The sequence below is a fragment of the Dothidotthia symphoricarpi genome, assembly GCF_010015815.1.
Source record: "Dothidotthia symphoricarpi CBS 119687 unplaced genomic scaffold P153scaffold_1, whole genome shotgun sequence".
Classification (NCBI taxonomy): Eukaryota; Fungi; Ascomycota; class Dothideomycetes; order Pleosporales; family Dothidotthiaceae; genus Dothidotthia; species Dothidotthia symphoricarpi.
Window position 1 is genome coordinate 1,474,153 of NW_022985008.1, and position 18,343 is coordinate 1,492,495.

Below are 18,343 nucleotides of genomic sequence, written 5' to 3' on the forward strand. Positions count from 1 at the left end.
ACGAAATGGGAAACCGGAAAAACCTAGACATCGTCATCCTCACCACGCTCGAAATTCTCCGAGAAATTGATGAGTGACGTGAAGCTCTTGGGGGCTTCCGTGATGCCCAAGATTTTCCGCGCAGCCTCGTCTGCCACCATGGAAAGCGGCACCAAAGCCACCTGCCCTGCGTCATTTTTCACCAATCTCGTTTTCTCTCTCTCTGCCAGAGGGGGTGGCAGTTTCGCCTTGCTTGATGTCGTGATGGCATCTTTACGTCTGTGGCGATGTTCAAGAATGTCGACGTCGATTGTCCGCAACGCAGCGAAATGGTAAATGTGAACGATCTTTTTCTGGCCGTAACGACGGCTACGAGCCTCTGCCTGCGCCATGGCCGCATCGTACTGGTCCTGGCTGTCTACTAGTAGAGGAGCGACAAAGAAGATGTGATTCGCGTTCACGAGGTTGCTGTGCAAGGTCAGTAAGACATCATCAGAGTTTCCAGAGCATTACTCACATCCCCGCAGCAGATTCACCTCCCTGATTAAGAATCAAAGCTTTCTTGCGCTTCGCTGGATCTGTCGTCGTCTTGAACTTCTCGATATCATCGTCCGCAGTCTGGAACGAGATCTTGTGATGGCTGAAGACTTCCCGAAGGGCGCGGATCGTCTTGTCGTTTGGAGCAAATACAAGAGATTGGTCGTTGTTTGGTACGCTCTTGATGAGTTCGGCAACAGCGTCGAGTTTCTCACCAAAGCTCTTGCCAGACACCTTCTCGCTGGTAGTGCCAAGTTCTGAAGCCTGGATCAGGTTGCCTCGAAGGCAGACACCGCAGCCAGTGGCGACGCAACGTTCATCGTCAGTACGCGACATAAGGCAGTCATCACAGGCAACATGTCCACACTCGTATAGTAGCCGAAGTTGAGTGACGTTGGCTCCACCCTTGCAAGAGGGAGCATCACAAGTGAGAGACTCGGGGCCTTCTCCTTCCAATAGAGATGGAAAGATCCGACCTTTGATGTTGTTGACGAACCGCTCAGATCGTATTCTGTCAGTGAGCTCGCGGGAGCAGTCGCGCGCATCTGAGATACCTCTCCGGAAACAGTCTCGAGTCTTCTTCTCCAAGAAGCCATTGGCGTTTGGATGACGTTTGGCTTTGTCAAGAATTTTGCGTGCTACCAGACTGGCGTCTTCATCTCCAAGCCAATTCGAACTGATGTCAGCTTTCAAGCGCTCGTACACGTTCAAACTGTCGTCCTTTGCGTTGATCCCTCTGATCGACTTCATGAGCTGTGGACGTTGGAGGTAACCTTCAAATCCAATTACAAGTCGTGTCAACTCCGCCTCCGTCTCCAGCCGCTGGTTTGATCTGTCTCGGACCAAGGAGTCAAGACCTGACTCACCATCAGAAGTCTTGTATTGAAGAGCATAATGCAACAACGCCGCTTCGGCGGTTGGGAAATTGTCTAGGCTCTGGTTAAGTCTGTTCTGCCGGTCTGACTTGTTTTTGTTGTTCAATTTCCTGATCTGCATTCTCTGCGAGTCCAGATGCTGGGAAAGCTCGAGATAAACGGCGTGATGCGCGATATTCAGTTCTACCGGTCGTAGAGTTTCAGAGCATTTGATGTATTGCAAGGACGGCTCGTTCTGCCTGACGAACAAGTCTAGAAACATCTGTGCTCGGTCATGTCGGGCCTGGTGCCACTGATCCGACATGAGCTGTGTTCGTGAAAGGAACTTTTCTACACTGGTTTGATCCTTGATCAACCCTCTCTCCAGCTGGGTCGTGGCAGATCCGTCTCCAAAAGCATTTCGGCCGAGTTTGACGTCAAGAAATGAGGCGATTTCATTGACATCGGAGAAATTCGTAAGGGCAGGTGTCCCAGAAAGAACCCAGCGCTTTGGTGCGGCGATACACTTTACGCTAGAAGCTATCAGACCGTTCTCGATGTTGTTTCGACTGTTGAGATAATGGTACTCATCGACAACGATTCTGTTCCAGCGGAAGAGATGGAGCAGAGGCACTTGATGAGTTGCAGAACCTGAAGATTTGCGTTTCGGCAGAGATTTCCCGTTTGCTCCAGCGCCACGACCCTTCGCAACCGGGGGCGCGTAAGATTTATATGCTTTGCCGTGTTGGATCTTGAGAGGCAAAACAGCCTGAAATTCAGCGCGTCGTAGGCGGTCCTCGAGCAAGACATCTAGGGATGAGTCGAAGTCGTGAAAGTCCATATCTTGAAGATCCTCTAGCCTATCCGGAATTTCGAGCATAATTCGAGCCAAGCCCGCGTTGAACGCACGACAGTTGGTGGTTACTGGCTCTGGAATACCAGCGAACCGTGCAAGCTGGTTGATGTATCTGGGGTCTGATAGAACTTTCCAGGACACAATGATGACTCTGCTAGCCTTGAAGTCCTCTACTGTCAGTTTCTGCAAGTCTGTGAAACTTAGTATGACCTTGACATCATAGAGCTCGTATTTCTCTGTTCCCAAGAACGACCTGAATTCTGTCCGCCATTGTTCAGCGATGTGACGAGGGCAAACTATCAATGTGGCAGCTACGTTGATGCGGCCTGGCAACCCTGCGGTCAGACCGCGATTGTGATTAAGAATTTTCTTGGGGGTGTGCTGTTCAAACTCGCTTTGAATGAGAGCTATCGTCGTGACGGTCTTTCCAAATGACGGAAGATCCGCGAGTACTCCTCCACGAACCTTGACGTCGATCTGGGCTTGGGCTTCCGCTCTCCAACCCAACTGAGAATCAACCGCTTCTTCGACTTCCGTAACTGTCAAAACTCGGCCCAGCTCTTGGGATCTCATCCATGAGAGAGCCTTTGGCTGAGCTCCATGTAGGTACCCCACTGCCGGGATGGATTCAACGGCTCCGTCCTGGGAGTTATCCAACAATCTGAACTTGGGAAATCTCTTGGACGCCGAAGTCGTGTGATCAGTTATCAGTCTCCAGGAGGTCGTGACTGGTCCCAAGTGGGCGAGTCTGCCTCGGGCACGATGAATCAGAGAAGAGACGTTGACTCCGATTTCGATTCGAGTCGTCTTGTGTTCATTGGACGGCAAAACCTCGAAAATGTCACGTCGCGTCTTGATTGCGCGCTCAAATTTAGCAGCAGCCTGCCGCTCCTCGTGTGGAGTAGCTACTTTTTTATCAACACTCCAGTGGATGGGTGGTTGAGTTGGTGCACACATGCAGTCGCTGGCGGATTCGGACTGAAAAGGCTGCCAGGCTGAGAGATCGGGCAGTAATTTAGAGGCCCTCTCTAGCACCCAGAAATAGTCTGAGAATTTCTGAATGCGGATTCGTTCTTGTAGGTTGACTTCGAGCACGGAGAGGGCGTGGGAGCAATCATCTCGTAAAGGGGTAACAAATGCTTCACCTGATACCGTACTAGCGCTGATTGCGACGTGAGGTGACTTCAGCTTCATCACAACAGGCGTCCAAGTTCCAGCAATATCTGCGTTGACGTTATAGGCCTGTCCACTCTGGACATCTGATGGCCGCCATGCAAGATCTAAGCGGGCCATGGTGAGACGAACGTCGCCCCAGTACCTTCGACTACAGTCTTCACTGAACACCATGCCATTTTCCGGCCCAATAGGGTTGGGGTCAGAGAAGAGGTAAACATCAGGCTTGGCCAATCTCCTCTTATAAAGATTGTGAGATGCGGTCCCACAATGCGGCAGGTAGTCGTAGTCTCCCACAAATGGCTTTGCTTCCTTGGAAGCGCTCCACACAGTAAGCGTTTCAGGCACGGTCTCTTCACTGAAATCCGCAAGACCTTCCCGGTTCCTCCCGGAGCTAGTCCTCTTGGACGAGCCGCTGATCTGTACCATGCAGTTCATAGGATGGTGGATGAAAACTTCCCACTCAGGATCCATCAACGATGATTTTACCTTGCCTCTAGCAATCGGTTGCTCAAGCATCTTGCGAAGATGGCTGCTGCTAGGGACTGTTGGCAAGCATTTGACAAACAAGAGCCATTGGATATCTCTTCCAATTCTGAGCTCCAGTGTAGCTTCAGTAGAAGTATACGACATCTTCCAGACATTGTCTTGTCTGACGAGGTCGCCAATGTAAAAGTAGTCCAATCCAACTTGTGCTTCCTCAACCCGTTCCCAGAATGCTTTCGTGTGCTTGTCAGCTGGCTGTTTGCTTGAAGCAGGGTTCCGCAAATCAGGAAGTTGGTCGATCTTCAGGCGAGGCGGAAACTTCGATCTCCATTCCTTAATAAACATGTGGGGACTCTGGGTACGACCAGCTTTGAGATCTTGGTACTTGTGCCTAGGGTTGCCTGCACAAGCACTACATGCTGTATGTTTGCAGGTTGAACAGATCCGCACGGCCGAGTCACACAGGACGCCACTTTCCTCACAGTTGCAAAGGCGGGAACTGAGCCATCCATCGGAAGCGAGCATAGCCATGTTCATGCAGTCGAAATGCTCTGGGATGATACAGGTATCCAGTGAGCCAGGTTTGTCAAGCACAGTCTTGGAAATCGTCGGCATCTTTGCCGCAACGCTCTGCTGGAGAGCAGATGGAGGGTTGGTTCGGAATGATTTTACGCCGCATATGATCGCTGATATCAACGACGCTCCGATGACTGTTGTTGTCATGGCGTTGCCAGCCAAGTCTTGACAATCGCGTTGCGTTTCGTTAGCGAACAAGAGTTTGTCGACAGGCTGACCTTGCATGATCAAGAGTTGAGTGCCGTTGAGTGCCTGCTGGCGATTGGTGGCAAAGTTGCACCCTTTCGGCGTTATACAACCCAGAATGCCCAACTTGTCCTTGAAGCGGTCGACATTCTGGCTGACGTCCCAAGAGGCCATCTTGTAAAGGGAGTCAGAGCCGCTTTGAACAACTCCTTGCAGGTGGGCAACATCGATGGCGTCCCAGACTCTTGACGACTGCGAATTGTACCATTTTTTGTTAGCAAAGTCTGGTGGCCTGGACATAGTTTGTTAGCTTGTGGTGTAGAATACGATAAGGTCATAGTTTTGCATACCGGACAGTTCCGTTGGCACTCCACTGAGTGATAGGGTGCAGATTTCCCAGTCGCTCTTCTGAACGAATGTGATCGTATCTCAACTTGCATAGAGCCCAATCGGGCTCGGATATCCTGGCACTGTGGTTACTCGACTCTTGAAGTGTCTTCGTAAGAAAAGCTTCGTACGGGACACTGCACTTCCGTTGCAATTGCTGCATTGTGTCTCTCCACTTTCCGACAGCCTTGTCGACGTTTTTGCCGAAGAGCTCGCGCTTGATTGCGATCATGTACATCCGCTGACGCGTTTGCGGAATGTAGAAGTTTTTCGTATCACAATAGACCCATTCAGCTGCATACCCAACCTCGTCCCACATGGAGACTACATCGTTCCAAGTGTCTTCTTCACTTAGCACATTCTCAACAAGTACGATGCTCGGACCAAAGCGGTTTGCGTAGCTAAGAAGAGCGCGCCATGTATCACCAGACTCGCCTTTGTCGGTCAGTTCCAATTTATGGCTGTTCAGGCTGGACAGATTCTTGCAGACAAATCCAGCTATGACGATGTCAAGGCACTCGGGAATATCCTCTTCGGCTCCGTAGGCTGTAGTTGCCGTGGTGGCGTCATCAGGTATAAACTCCCGGACATCTCTGAACAATCTCGTTGGTCGAAAGTTTCGCTCAATATAGCTTTGCTTGATGGCCTCGATCTCGGCAGAAAAATGGTGTTCGAAGCGAATAGCGGGCAGTCCAGCCTTTTCGAGAGCTACGGAATGTGTTAGCTTAAGCTGTGATGTGTAACAGACATACCAACCTTCTGAGATCAGATTAATGGCAACTAGAGGTGCTTCTGTTCCAGAGCACATTGTACCGATGTTGATCGGGCGTCCTATGCTTTTCAACGCATCACAGAGCCCAAGCTCGACAGCGTTGGAAACCAAATCCCCAAAACACTCGTAAATATCGCTCAATGGCGGCAGATCCAGGTCTATCACTTCACCTAGCGGTTTCTTCAGATGCCTGCTAGGGCCGCCCTTTTTCTTGTCCTTCTTCTGCAATCTTGGGAGGGACACGCTCTCATCTTCTGTTACAACAACCGTTGGGATTAGTTTTTTTCGTGATTTGGGGCGAGAGTCAAGCTCATCGTCTTCGTCGTCATACCCAGATTCCTGATGATCCGAATCTGACTTTTCAGAGTCGTCCGGTTCACCGTCCTCGCTCTCACTGTCTGATTCCTGGGACTCGTAGGCTTCTTCATCGTCGTCGGCATCAGGATCTTCGCGCACATTGGAGATATTTCCTTCGTAGTCGACATTAACTTCCTTGTAACACTTATCCTGTGTGCAACTGCGTTGCGATTTTCTTCTGGTACCATCTTGTTCAGGAAACGTGGGGCTCTGTTGTGAAACCCTGACTTCAGGGCTTCTTCGTGAAGGTCTTGCTTCGACTTCAGTCATTTCTTCCTCAAAGTCTGACGGGCCTGTCGAAATGATATGATCTGCTATTGACGAAGCGAGAGCTGGAGAAGGCGACGTCTCGTTGCTCTCCACGCGAGTATCATTGTAGGCTCCTTGGGCTGCAACATCGAGCGAGTACGCGCCAAGTTCTTCTTTGTCTATCGGTAATATGGTCATTTCGTTCTCGTCGATGTCTTGGACCTGCTCGTCTGAAACAACATCTTCTTCCTGGTGTAGACCGTCAACTTCGTCGTGATTCGGATGCTCGTCGTGATGCGTATGTTCATCTTCGACGTCTTCGATCATGGACAGTACCTCCTCGTTGTCAACAGTCTGCAGGATGAGTTGCTGGCGCACCTCTCTGTCGAGTTTACAATTGTCGACCAAAAAGCTCGGCTTCCCTTCTGCTCGATCCTTTGCCTGTTGCTTAATGCAGCCAGCGCATGGAGCTTTCTCGTCGCAGTTCTTGTTGCCTTTTTCTTTGCACCTGGTGCAGCGTCTGTCCATTTGTGCAATGTCTTCGGCAGTGGGTTGATGACACCTCTTCTCGATTTCCGCGCCTCTCTTCTTGCATCTTCCGCATGCCCTCTCTCCAGTACTGTAGCATTCGAAAGCAGCGTTTCCACCGAGATGGAGGCATGGCATGCAGCAATCGGCCGTGACATTGTTCGCCCACCTAGTGAGAGCTGCTAACGTATCCTCTCTTGTGCGAGGATTCGATCTACCTCCACTGATTTTCTTCGCGGGTCTGAGCGGTATCGTGGTAGATTGATCTTTAACGTGTTAGCATTGGTCAAGCTGGGGAATCTCCACACATACCTCCATCATCGAAGGCGGACGCCTTGCGCTTGCGCGTTTTGGTATGTATGGATGACCTTCTAGCCGACGTGCGCCTAGCAGAAGTACTCCGCGCAGCTGTTGTAGGTGTAGCAACCACGTCGGTATCGTGTTCGGGGCTTGATAGTTCTCGTACCAATTTCCGCGGGCGCGTCGTTACCATTGTGTCGCAACTAACGCGCCAAAAGCGTGTTGGTATGGAGATATACAATAGCCCGCCCCAACATCCAAAAGCCTAATCAAGGTCAGGGTGGGCAATAGGAAGGAACAATATTTAGATGTGGGGGTGAGAGCATGTTGTGGGGGGTGGACAGGAAATAATAGAGGCTAAACAACGAACCCCTGCATGTTGCGACGCGTAAAATCACGCCACCATGTGATCTGATTTAAGATATACCACTCTTGCATCGAAGTCAAAAATAATAAAAGCCGGGCGCATTTGGAGACCATGCGCATGCTGTAATGTGACATGTAAGGTTGTATAACTACACGTGTGTGGTGAGATTGTCGTTTCGAGTAAGGCGCAATCTACACGCCCTCTGTATGACATCTCAGCTCGAGTCTAGACATGCAGGCATACGAAGAGGCTCGTATTTCCGGAACTTGCGGACTGTGCCAGACTAAGACTGGGTGTATCTCGAACGCAATAGAGGCCTCGAGAAGCTACAGAATCGTTTGCGATGTCCAAACAAACTCCTGTGCCAGTTCCCAGCGACAATGTGTTCGAGGACCTCAGCGGAATATCTACAACGGCTTTCAACAACCCATACGATGCCCTGATCGTAGCCTGTGGGGATGACCCGGTGGGTAGAATCAATCATATAGGTGACTGCTGATCTGAGAAGTCATTGCAGACACAGATGCAATCCAAGTACAACCTCCATCGAACGGCAAGAAACTCTCAACAAAAGGCGAAGCTACTGGATACCAACTTCTCAGGTGTTAGTCTTGATTCCGTCTTGTCCAGACTGAGCGATCAAAAAATCGAGCCGGGGTATGTCGACCCACGACATTGTCTAGTCTTCTGGGGACGGCCGACGCAGAACATCAAGGATTTGATCAATCGCGCCCAAAAGGAGCTACTGAAAGTCGCACCTAGTAGGTAACGGTCTTGGAAGTACACATGTTCTCAGAACCTAGTTAACATGACGCAGATCTATGGCTCATGCCTCAAGACTGTCTGCATATCACTGTTCTGGAAGTCACACACTCAAAGACAGCAGAGGAAATACAGCAACTAGTCGATCAAATTCGTGACGATGTGCCAGCCATCACTGACTACACATTCAACCATCGCGTACGTCTCGTCAAACCACTCATTGGTTATGACGCCTCGGCCCTCGCACTGAGCTTTGTTCCTGCGGCTGGCGAGGGCCTTCGTGGCGGTCGTACATTGAACGATGACAAGGTCACTTATCATCACCTCCGCCGCGACATTTACGAGCTGTGTGAAAAAGCAGGCGTTCAGGTCGATTCGCGTTACGTAGTTCCTTCTAGTCATATGACTATCGCCCGTTTCATCGATCCCAATGATTTTGCCGATGGCAATGGTTTATCGGATCCTCAAAAGGTGAAAGTGTTTGTCGAGAAAATCGAGGAGATCAACAGCTGGCTAGAAAGAGAGTTTTGGCCAGAGCATAACGAAGGGAGGATACCAGAGGGAGGCGAGTTCAACGTTGGAGAGGAGACAGGCCTGGTTTGCCGTATGGGAACCCTTTGGTACGGTGGTGGAGAGTCCGTCCATCAAGGCAAAGGGTTTTGATGCTCGTCATAAAGTTACATGCAAAGCGGTAGATACAGATGACAGAATTGTCTGAGGACGTCATCAGCAGAGTGTGATAGAACCATTAGCGATTCCGCTGAAGAACTTCTCATCTCGACGCTTGACTAGATGCATCACCGCCTTAACTTTCGAGTACAATGAAGAAACACAGGGCTTGATGAGGCATCTGACTGCTAGCTACAAGCCATCACGGCCTACTATTCGATGGAACTTTGCCCCTTAGTATTCAGAGTACGAGCAGCAAGACAAGAAAGTTCAAGCGTCAGCAAACACAGCTACCAGTTTGAAGACAGTCCAAAAAGCCTTGAGTATGATTAGACTGCCATGTAAAACAAGTGTAGAAGCGCACTCATGATATTACACCCCACCTCTGGATTATCATGTCGTGATGAATGCGTTGCGGAGCGGAGGTCGCCCGCATTGGTGGGGCGACGACAAGGCCCAAGCTGATGCGCGACGATCGCGAAGCTGAACCAGAAACAGCTATGATACAACAACGACTCTACGATTTTACGTCTTTTTGTATCTTTGACTCGGATATCGAATACCACCACTTGATTTGGCTTGCGATCACGGTAGCCTGAAAGTCTTCACACCTCAAAACCAAGCCAGTTCCACTAGCGGGGCTCTGGTATTGCCGCCTGTTCTGTCGCATATACGTGGCAGCAACAAATACCTGAGCTTTAAAGCTCCAAGTGTTCCTTGGTCGCAACCGCAGCTATCTCCACAAAATGTTCAACCGAGATCGCCTTCCAGGTCTGCCTGGACGCTCTCCACAACCACCGCCGCCGCATCACGACGGACGACCGCCGCAACAACAACAACAACCTGGATACCCCGATAGCAGGATGGCGGGCTACGACAATCGACAGCCTGGAGGGTACGGTGCTCCTCCCCAGCAGCGTGCACCTGCGCGAGGGCCACCTGGCGGTAGTAGGCAACTAAGGCCGATCAAGAGCCCTGGTGGTAACGCCTACGCCTTTGGAAATCTGTATGTATATACCAAGACACTTGTACAAACCATCACTAACAAATTTAGGGTCGCCGTCTCCCCCCAAGATTTCCCCCCTACGCCGGATGGTTCGGACATATACATTCTGCTAAACGGCAACTACGTCCTTTCCGCACGTCCTACCCAGGGCTGCCAGCCGGGTGAGATTGGTCTCACAGACGCTCAACGAACATGGGCTGCTATCTCCCTTGGTCCACAAGATGTTGTCTCGGTACAGCCCTATGATGCCTTCAGCCAAGGCGGCGGACAATCGTATTTGGGTTCGGTCGAGGTCGAGGTCGGATTCGCGGCTAGGAAGACGACAGAGACTCCTTACGATCAGGATGAGCTTGCCACTCAGTTTAAAAAGGTACGCTACGACCTCTGTTTGGATAGGGGAGCAGGGACACACGACTCTGGAGGTCATTTTGGCCAGTGAGAATACCGTTGTGTTGCCATAGAGCGTGGATGACGCTCCCATGAACGAAACGCGGTCAATGTTGAATGGCGAGGCTAACTTTGTACAGAATTTCGAGAACCAAGTACTCGCCCCTGGTCAACAGCTCCTCTTGGACATCAAGAATATCCCCTTAAGGATGTCTATACGTACCGTGCAGTTAGTGGATCTATCGATGGAAAAGTCAGATGATGGTGCACACCCTGTCACAGATCCACGCGCTCGTGGAATACTCACCAGACACACGACGGTCGACTTCTTCAAAGACGCTCGCACAGATATCAAACTCAAGTCGTCCAATAGGCGGCCTGCAGCCAACTCAATTGTTCAGCCAGGGTTCAAGTTCGAAGATATGGGCATTGGCGGGTTGGATAATGAGTTCAGTGCCATCTTCCGGAGAGCTTTCGCGTCTCGTATCTTTCCTCCAGGTCTAGTTGAAAAGCTCGGTATTCAGCATGTCCGCGGTATTCTTCTATACGGACCTCCAGGTACTGGAAAGACTTTGATTGCGCGACAAATTGGTAAGATGCTCAACTCCAGAGAGCCCAAGGTCATCAACGGTCCAGAAGTCTTGAACAAGTACGTTGGTCAGTCTGAAGAAAACATTCGCAAGCTGTTCGCCGATGCGGAGAAGGAATCCAAAGAGAAGGGCGACGAGAGTGGTCTTCATATCATCATTTTCGACGAACTTGATGCCGTCTGCAAACAGAGAGGCTCTGGCGCCGGTGGTGGTACTGGCGTGGGCGACAGTGTTGTGAACCAGCTTCTCTCGAAATTGGATGGTGTGGACCAGCTGAACAACATCCTTCTCATCGGCATGACCAACCGAATGGACATGATTGATGAAGCTCTTCTACGTTCTGGACGTCTTGAGGTCCATATGGAAATCTCCCTACCAGATGAGTCAGGACGAGCGCAAATTCTCAAAATTCATACAACTAAGATGCGCAACAACGACGTCCTCGGACCAGATGTCAACGTCGAAGAACTGGCCAGGTTGACAAAGAATTTCTCGGGTGCTGAGCTCAGCGGCTTGGTGAAAGCTGCGTCATCATTTGCTTTCAGCCGACACATCAAGGTCGGAACGATGGCAGCTATCAACCCAGACGTCGAGAACATGAAAGTTCAACGTGCAGACTTCATGGCCGCCTTGGAAGAAGTGAAGCCGCTCTTCGGTGTTGCCGAAGAAGAGTTGGGAAAGCGCCTGTTGAGGGGTATCGTTCATTTCTCGCCATTCATCAGGGATATCCTGGAGGAAGGGCGTCTTTACATCAACCAGGTCAGAAAACCAGACTCTACGCCAATCCTTTCTGTAGCGTTGCACGGTCCTCCAGGAAGTGGAAAGACAGCACTCGCCGCCAAGATGGCCATGGATTCGGAATTTCCATTCATTAAACTCATATCACCCGAGGACATGGTTGGATTTAGCGAGATGCAGAAGGTACAGCAGCTTGACAAGACATTCCGAGATGCATACAAGAGTCCTCTTAGCGTCATCGTGATCGACAATATCGAGATGCTTGTCGACTGGGTACCGATTGGACCTCGTTTCAGCAACAGTGTACTGGTTGCTCTAAAGATTCTGTTGGAGAAGCAACCGCCGAAGGTAAGTTCAAACAGTGAGCTGCTACCACAGACATGAGTTAACCAACCTAGGGTCGTCGTCTATTGGTCTTCGCGACAACCACAGAGCGCTCCGTACTGACGCAGCTCGATCTCTTCAGCCGCTTCGATGCCGAGATCGCAGTACCAAATGTCAATAGTCAGGCTGAGCTTGCACATATTCTGTCGGAATCCGGTGCGTTCTCGGATCGGGACCAGCAGCGTGCGATCGCCGAAATCGAAGAGATTACAGGCCGCAAAGAAATTGGTGTAGGTATAAAGAAGATCCTGACAGGTATTGAGACCGCGAAACAAGACCAGGATGTACCGGGTCGGTTCGCGAGAGTCATGTCTCGGGCCATTGCAGCAAACACGGGAACTTACAGTTAAGGGTCTATAGACTCACGCGCAATGGATTGGTGTTACTCGTGCAACCTACATCAAGGGCATTCAAGCCTCATGACGAAGTTCGAGCATGACATAGGCAAGCTACTCAAGACTGGGCTAGTTTATAGTTCGTCTAGATACATAGATAGAATCTAACCATGATACCTTGTCCTCTGGTTTTTGGTGCGAGGGATTTTAGATCACAAGCACGTTGAATCTCACCTCTGGGAGTTCCTAGGTCCATTCACTGAACACACAGCAAGCACCAACAAGTCATTCTCGCGAAACAGTCCCATTGCCCTGGTTTCTCCATCTTCTAGCGGTTCGTTACAAGCTCTGATATACCCGTACGGTCCCATGTTGTAGCACCACGTTTACATCCCACCCTGTTCCACCATCGCCTGTCAATGTCAGACCGCATCCACTTAACCTCACATTGACACTCGGCGCTAGGGTCCCACAATCTCGACCCTCTCAACCCTTGCCAGTCTCAGTCTGTGAAACATACGATTCCAAATGTACACCACTCCCCGCTATTGTAACGAAGTAACGAGGCGGTGAGTCCCCGAATCCTCGCAAATCCCATAATCCGACAACACCGTGTGAAACTTGGGCGCCAATGCTTCTTTTCGTCTGGAGAGAGTTAGGGTCTACGTCGTACTAACGGGGCTGGGATTCAGGGTCGAGCTGAGTTGTTGAACCGCGTATCGGCGGTTGATCGGCTGATTTTCCAACGTGTATGGATTGACCAAGGGGAGAAGCCAGGACCCAACATCGTCGTTTAGGTGGAAACAAGTTGCTACTTAGGCACGACAGCGGGTCAAAGTTTCAGGTAGCGAGATGGCTGCAGAAAGGTGTAGGGGGGGAGAATATTAGAGGGCGGATGTCCTGCTGTGGTTTTCATGCTGTTCAATGCGATGCATTGTCATGCTCGTATGCATCTTGCCGTTAAGCATGGTGTTGTGCTCTGTCACTAGACGACGATCATCTTGCGGGAAGATACTAAACTATCGTTTTTTTAGACCGAGGCAAAGATTTGAGTTGGTGGGCCGTAGATAAAGTGTATATGGAAGTTGATATACGGGAATGGTGATCCCGAATCCTGGGCACATTGATCTCGATCTACAATCACATGGTAGAGCTGAAATACTCATCGTCATATTTACACGACAGAGGTTTCGTCATACGACAGCACGCTTGTACACTGTTTCCCTTGCTAATTAGGAGTGGAGTCATTGGATGATAAATATTGATATACTAAGTCTACGTACTGAGATGCGCGTGAGTGAGCCTCTCTTTAGAAAGAAGCCGTCACTAAGGTGATATACAGGCCGTTACATGAGCAGATGAGTAGGAAGAACAAGAAACAGCAAACCAGATCCCAGTCAGTTCCTCGCCACTGTTGTTGCAGCAGCCACGTGTACCCTCGCCTTCGAACGCCATAGGAGATAAGAGGAACAGCCACACCCACGTCTCTGCCGGCCCCATAACCCATTGTCCCGCTCCAGTCGAATCAAGAGTGCCCACCAGTTCGCAGCCTCGCGCAGGAACACTGGACCGCTCACAAGAAGCCACGCTGCTTGCCGCGTGGTTTCCACTAGAAAAGCCGCTATTCGCTCGGTAGATATCAAGCTGCAGCGGGCCGTACCGCGTCATATTCGGTTGGGAAAACAAGATGGGGCATGGGCGCTAAAACAGCAAGGCCATGCGCGAGGGGTGGAGCGGAGTGGAGCGGAGACCGGGGACGTCAGTTCATGACCTCCCGCACATGCGCGGATTTAATTTGAGATAAGAAATGCCAGGAAAGCGAACGTAGTCCCAAGATAATTACTGACAGGAAATTGCTGAGCTTTTTCGTAGAAAACCGAAGAGTGTATAGAGGATCATCTACAATGACAGGAGGCGGGTTTGAGCAGCTGCTAACTTAGCAGTCCACTGGAGCTGGGTACCGACGTTGAGCGGACTCGTATTGCTCGGGGTATTTGGCTGCTGCTCGCTCGTTCAGTGCGCTGCGCAGGTAATTAGCTCAAAAGCTCATGAATCCGCAGTTGTGAGCCACTCACTCTACTCGCTTCTGCGTCCATTGCAGATCCTTCTGCACTTCTTTTGCGGCTCTCATGCCGTCTGCAAAGTTGGATCGTGCGCCTGCCAATCGTCGCTGGGCGAGTGCCTGGAGCTCGAGAAGTTCGCGGTGTTTGGCGTTCAGTTCACCAGATCTGAAAGGATGTCAGTCTCCATTTGTTCGCCATTGCTACACGGACAATGGTCAGTGGCAAAGGATTCCGGTAACTTACGTTTGTGCCTGCTTTACCAAACTGCGATCCAGTGGCATCGGGTCAAACGAGCCATTCAGGCGATTACCCATATACTCTAGGAGATCAATGCTGGCAGCACCGCTGGTAGGTTCGTACTCGCTTGCACTGCCGGCATAGTTGCTTGATGCCGCCGATGGCTCGTAAGATGGAACGCCAGAAGTAGTGATGCTATCGGGAGCCTCGGGTGGTGACCCTGATACGCGTCCATAGCTATGTTGAGGTGGGTAGTACTGAGCATAGCCCGGCTTTTGAGGCACGTTGATGGGATATGAAGTCGAGGGATAGGAGGTATAGTATGTAGCAGGCATGGTGAAAAGACGGAGGGAGTAAGATAGGTTGGAAAGTGAATTGAGTGTTGAGTATTGTGGGTCGAGAGTCGTAGGTACGATGGTCTCGATGGAGGATGTGTGAAGTGATAGTTTTGAGTGTGCCGGGGACAGATGAACCGTAGAACAACAGAGTAGAGAATTCAAGTCTGTGGATAGCTGAAGGAAAGGAAAGATGTCCAGACAGCACTGATGGCCTCCTTTTATACCTTTGTCGGCAAAGACGGAGTGCATGCTGGATCAACGGGTGTAGCATTGACCCCTTCATGCCGTCTCTTCTTCGTAACCCCGCTCGCTTGATGATAAACCTGCATAGCCTTACGTCCACTGAGGTCTCTTGCCGCTGGGGCCGTCCTTGAAAAGCGTCATTTAGACTGGGCTGGAAGAGTTCCCGAGCAGTAGACTGTAGTCGATCCAGGATGGCTCAGCGGGATGACTGAGTTCAACACAAAGTCAATTGGCCAGAGCAAGCAGCTAGTAAAGTAAACGTTCAGCCCGTGTCAGCGGGAAGGTTCAATGGGGCGAATTGGCGAACAATGGCAAAAAATTGGAATCTCAGAAGTATTGCCGTGGATGACCGGTAACACTGCATCGGTAAAGGCAGCAACGCATCACAAGCGCGGCAGATGCATACGCCCATGTCATAGCAAAAGCAGCGACGGAGGATTACTGTATGTGCATGGATAGTCTGCCTGACAGGCATGCTAAGTGTTGTCAAGTTGATGCGTTGGCTCGACAGCACGCCAGCGCCTTTGGGCATAAAATCTGGAAAAGGCATGTGGAGAAGCAGTATGATCGGCTTGCAAGCAGCAGACCGGTGGCGGAACCCGTTCGCGATAAATCATGGAAGATTGCGCCAGCTCCAGCCATGCAGCGTTCTCGGCGGACAACATCGCGTGCGTATGATGATTGTAGTCATGAATTGTCGTCGAGAAATGTTCGGTCCGGCGAAAGCCCCGCTATGGTGCGTCATCCTCGCAAGAACCTATACGGACGGAGCAAACAACAGTCAATTGGCTGTGCTGGCGAACACAACGCCTCATGCAGGCTGAACTTGGCGCCCTGATAGCCCAAGGTCGAAGAAGATCCCTGCTTAGAGCAACATTACACGACACCAAAGCTGGGGTCCGTACACGTTCCTATCAGAATGGCAGGTTCTTGCAGAAGTGGCCTCCTAGTGGCGGTGAAGAAGCCCGTCTAGCTTCAATTGCTTCAGGTGACCACTCCGGCATGCACGCAATCCCCCTGACATAGTGCTATCGTTCGCCATCCTGATTTCTTCCGACAGGGGCCCCTCTGGTGCGGACACTACTTCCAATGGTTTGGGTAATTTATATGTCGTGTCGCTGCGGTATTGCTATAGTCATTCAACACTTGGAGAGAGCGGGATCTGCACGAAAGATCGTCCCGGTTTGGCAAACGAGAGAGACTGCTTCAAAAAGGTCTAATCTATTGGCATGAAAGTGGCTGTCACGAACTGGTCTAGTGTTACAGATCTTGAAGTCGACCATGTGAACTGCGCGTGGTGAACCACAAGATGTACCGTAGTACTAACTTCCAACGTTGTGGGCGTTTGCCTTCGCTATGTTTTCTCCAATAGAAGGCCAGAACATTGAACTAGGTCTATTTCTACGCAGGAACTATGCACCTAACGAGCTGAGAGGCTGATAGCGTTGTGCTAGTACGGATGTGCTGCTGGGATCATGCGAACCAAAGAACCAAGGCCACTCATGCTCCACAGGTTCATAGGAAGGATGGCCCGAAAGTCAGGAATTGGATGCGAGGAGCTCGCCTAGCATTCCCCGAAATGGATAACGCTATTTCTTGACAGCGGGAACAAGGATATCTTGATCCCAGCGTTCAGTTGTTACACCTTATCCAGTAGTGAGCATGAAACACTGAGCTTCATCAGCACGGTTCCTTGAGCCGGACTTCTTCGATGGAATAGAGCAATCGGCCAATCTCTGATATCTCATCCAGGAGTCGACCTATTACTCCTCAAAATTGTTCCTGATGGGAAAACCAGGTCGGATGGTACCGAAAGGTTATCAGAAGCTCACAAAGTTACTGGTCAAAGTTGTTTCATGAATAACAAACGTGTTCTTGGTTTATAGAATGAGGGCTGATAAGTCTCAGGTGACTTGCTTCGTGCATGTTTGTGGCGGCATCCCAAAACAGTCGGTGTGATGCTTTGAACAAAGCTATTAGAATTGCTGTACGTTCAGGTTGTATTTCGAGGCAGGTGCGATTTGCAGGTTTCGTCCCAAGTCGTGTAGGGCGGCTCCAGTAAGTAGCAGCAATTGATTGATGGCTCCCTCGGGCGTTATACCAGTAGATAATACATTTTGAGTATGATGGTTTGGTCGAACTGTAGACATGAGAGCAATCTCAACCCACTTGGTTTATAGTAACGGGATGACTCTCTCCTAACGTGCCGATGTCCATAGCATTCAATGCTTAAAAAGGTAGAATGGCAAGTCTCGTTGGTGCACCATCTCTGTGAGAAATGTCTCGATACCGGTATGTTGGTGTAGCGCGCACAAGCCAAGCATGGTTAGATTGCGTGCTTCCGTCTATCAAAGCATTAGCCAATTCTAAGGCGGAGCCAACAGTAATACTTACGATGTGCCTTCACTTATCACTTTTCATAAAGTTTTCCCACGGATCCTCCACAAAACTGGGCAGAAAGTAGACCGTATCGCCCTTTTCATCCTTAACGCCGAACCGAAGAGTATTCAGCTCACCACGAGAGATTGGAGGACCACCAAAAGACATCGTCTCTGTAGCAGATGTATCAACCGGAGTAAAAGTAGTGGCTACGTGACGAGTTTCGCGAGGAATCTCTGGGAGCGTCTGACCGTGGGCTAAGAAACTAGCGAGACCTGTGGTGGCTGGCGGCTTCTGTGTGCTATGTGACTGGAGCAACGTCGCCTGATGTACAGAACCAGTGGCCGAACTAGCATGTGGAGTCTCAAAATCCTCATGTTCACTGCTCGCTGCAACCTTTGATCTCATTCCTAGTTTTGTGGTATTGGCTCCACTGACATCGGCCTTAGCTTTGGGTGAATTCGCCTGGTCGTATTTTCTTTTCTTGGTACCGCCAAAGGACGAAAAGCCCATGGCAGCGGCGATATCGTCTTCCTCCATGGTAGCGTTGTCGAAGTTTGCACTCGTCGCGCAGAGAACAAAAAGTCGGAGAACAACATGTCGTG

The 18,343-nt window shown here is 50.5% G+C and overlaps 5 protein-coding genes across 5 annotated transcripts; 2 read left to right on the plus strand and 3 right to left on the minus strand.

The window, feature by feature from the left end:
• Nucleotides 1-23: 23 nt before the first annotated feature.
• Nucleotides 24-7,078, minus strand: P153DRAFT_372163 (uncharacterized protein; the record flags this gene model as incomplete). The annotated part of the gene is made up of 4 exons (XM_033669372.1): nucleotides 24-447; nucleotides 497-4,939; nucleotides 4,998-5,742; nucleotides 5,791-7,078. The coding sequence occupies 4 exons, from the start codon at nucleotides 7,076-7,078 to the stop codon at nucleotides 24-26; spliced, it is 6,900 nt and encodes a 2,299-aa protein (XP_033529278.1).
• Nucleotides 7,079-7,714: 636 nt separating this feature from the next.
• On the plus strand, nucleotides 7,715-12,662 carry P153DRAFT_305777 (AAA-domain-containing protein). The gene is made up of 8 exons (XM_033664613.1): nucleotides 7,715-8,073; nucleotides 8,125-8,368; nucleotides 8,425-9,025; nucleotides 9,633-9,712; nucleotides 9,735-10,044; nucleotides 10,093-10,414; nucleotides 10,572-12,107; nucleotides 12,158-12,662. The coding sequence occupies exons 1-8, from the start codon at nucleotides 7,951-7,953 to the stop codon at nucleotides 12,491-12,493; spliced, it is 3,552 nt and encodes a 1,183-aa protein (XP_033529279.1). The 5' UTR covers nucleotides 7,715-7,950; the 3' UTR covers nucleotides 12,494-12,662.
• Nucleotides 12,663-14,414: 1,752 nt separating this feature from the next.
• Nucleotides 14,415-15,113, minus strand: P153DRAFT_380706 (uncharacterized protein; the record flags this gene model as incomplete). The annotated part of the gene is made up of 3 exons (XM_033669953.1): nucleotides 14,415-14,499; nucleotides 14,554-14,706; nucleotides 14,785-15,113. 3 exons carry the CDS (start codon nucleotides 15,111-15,113, stop codon nucleotides 14,415-14,417), a joined length of 567 nt encoding a protein of 188 aa, XP_033529280.1.
• A 510-nt stretch (nucleotides 15,114-15,623) lies between these two features.
• P153DRAFT_277673 (uncharacterized protein) lies at nucleotides 15,624-15,897 on the plus strand (the record flags this gene model as incomplete). The annotated part of the gene is made up of 2 exons (XM_033662947.1): nucleotides 15,624-15,771; nucleotides 15,851-15,897. Coding segments are annotated over 2 exons (195 nt in total), but the record flags the coding sequence as incomplete, so codon positions are not given.
• A 1,865-nt stretch (nucleotides 15,898-17,762) lies between these two features.
• Nucleotides 17,763-18,278, minus strand: P153DRAFT_278840 (uncharacterized protein; the record flags this gene model as incomplete). The annotated part of the gene is made up of 2 exons (XM_033662981.1): nucleotides 17,763-17,995; nucleotides 18,077-18,278. The coding sequence occupies 2 exons, from the start codon at nucleotides 18,276-18,278 to the stop codon at nucleotides 17,763-17,765; spliced, it is 435 nt and encodes a 144-aa protein (XP_033529282.1).
• Between the last annotated feature and the right edge of the window lie 65 nt (nucleotides 18,279-18,343).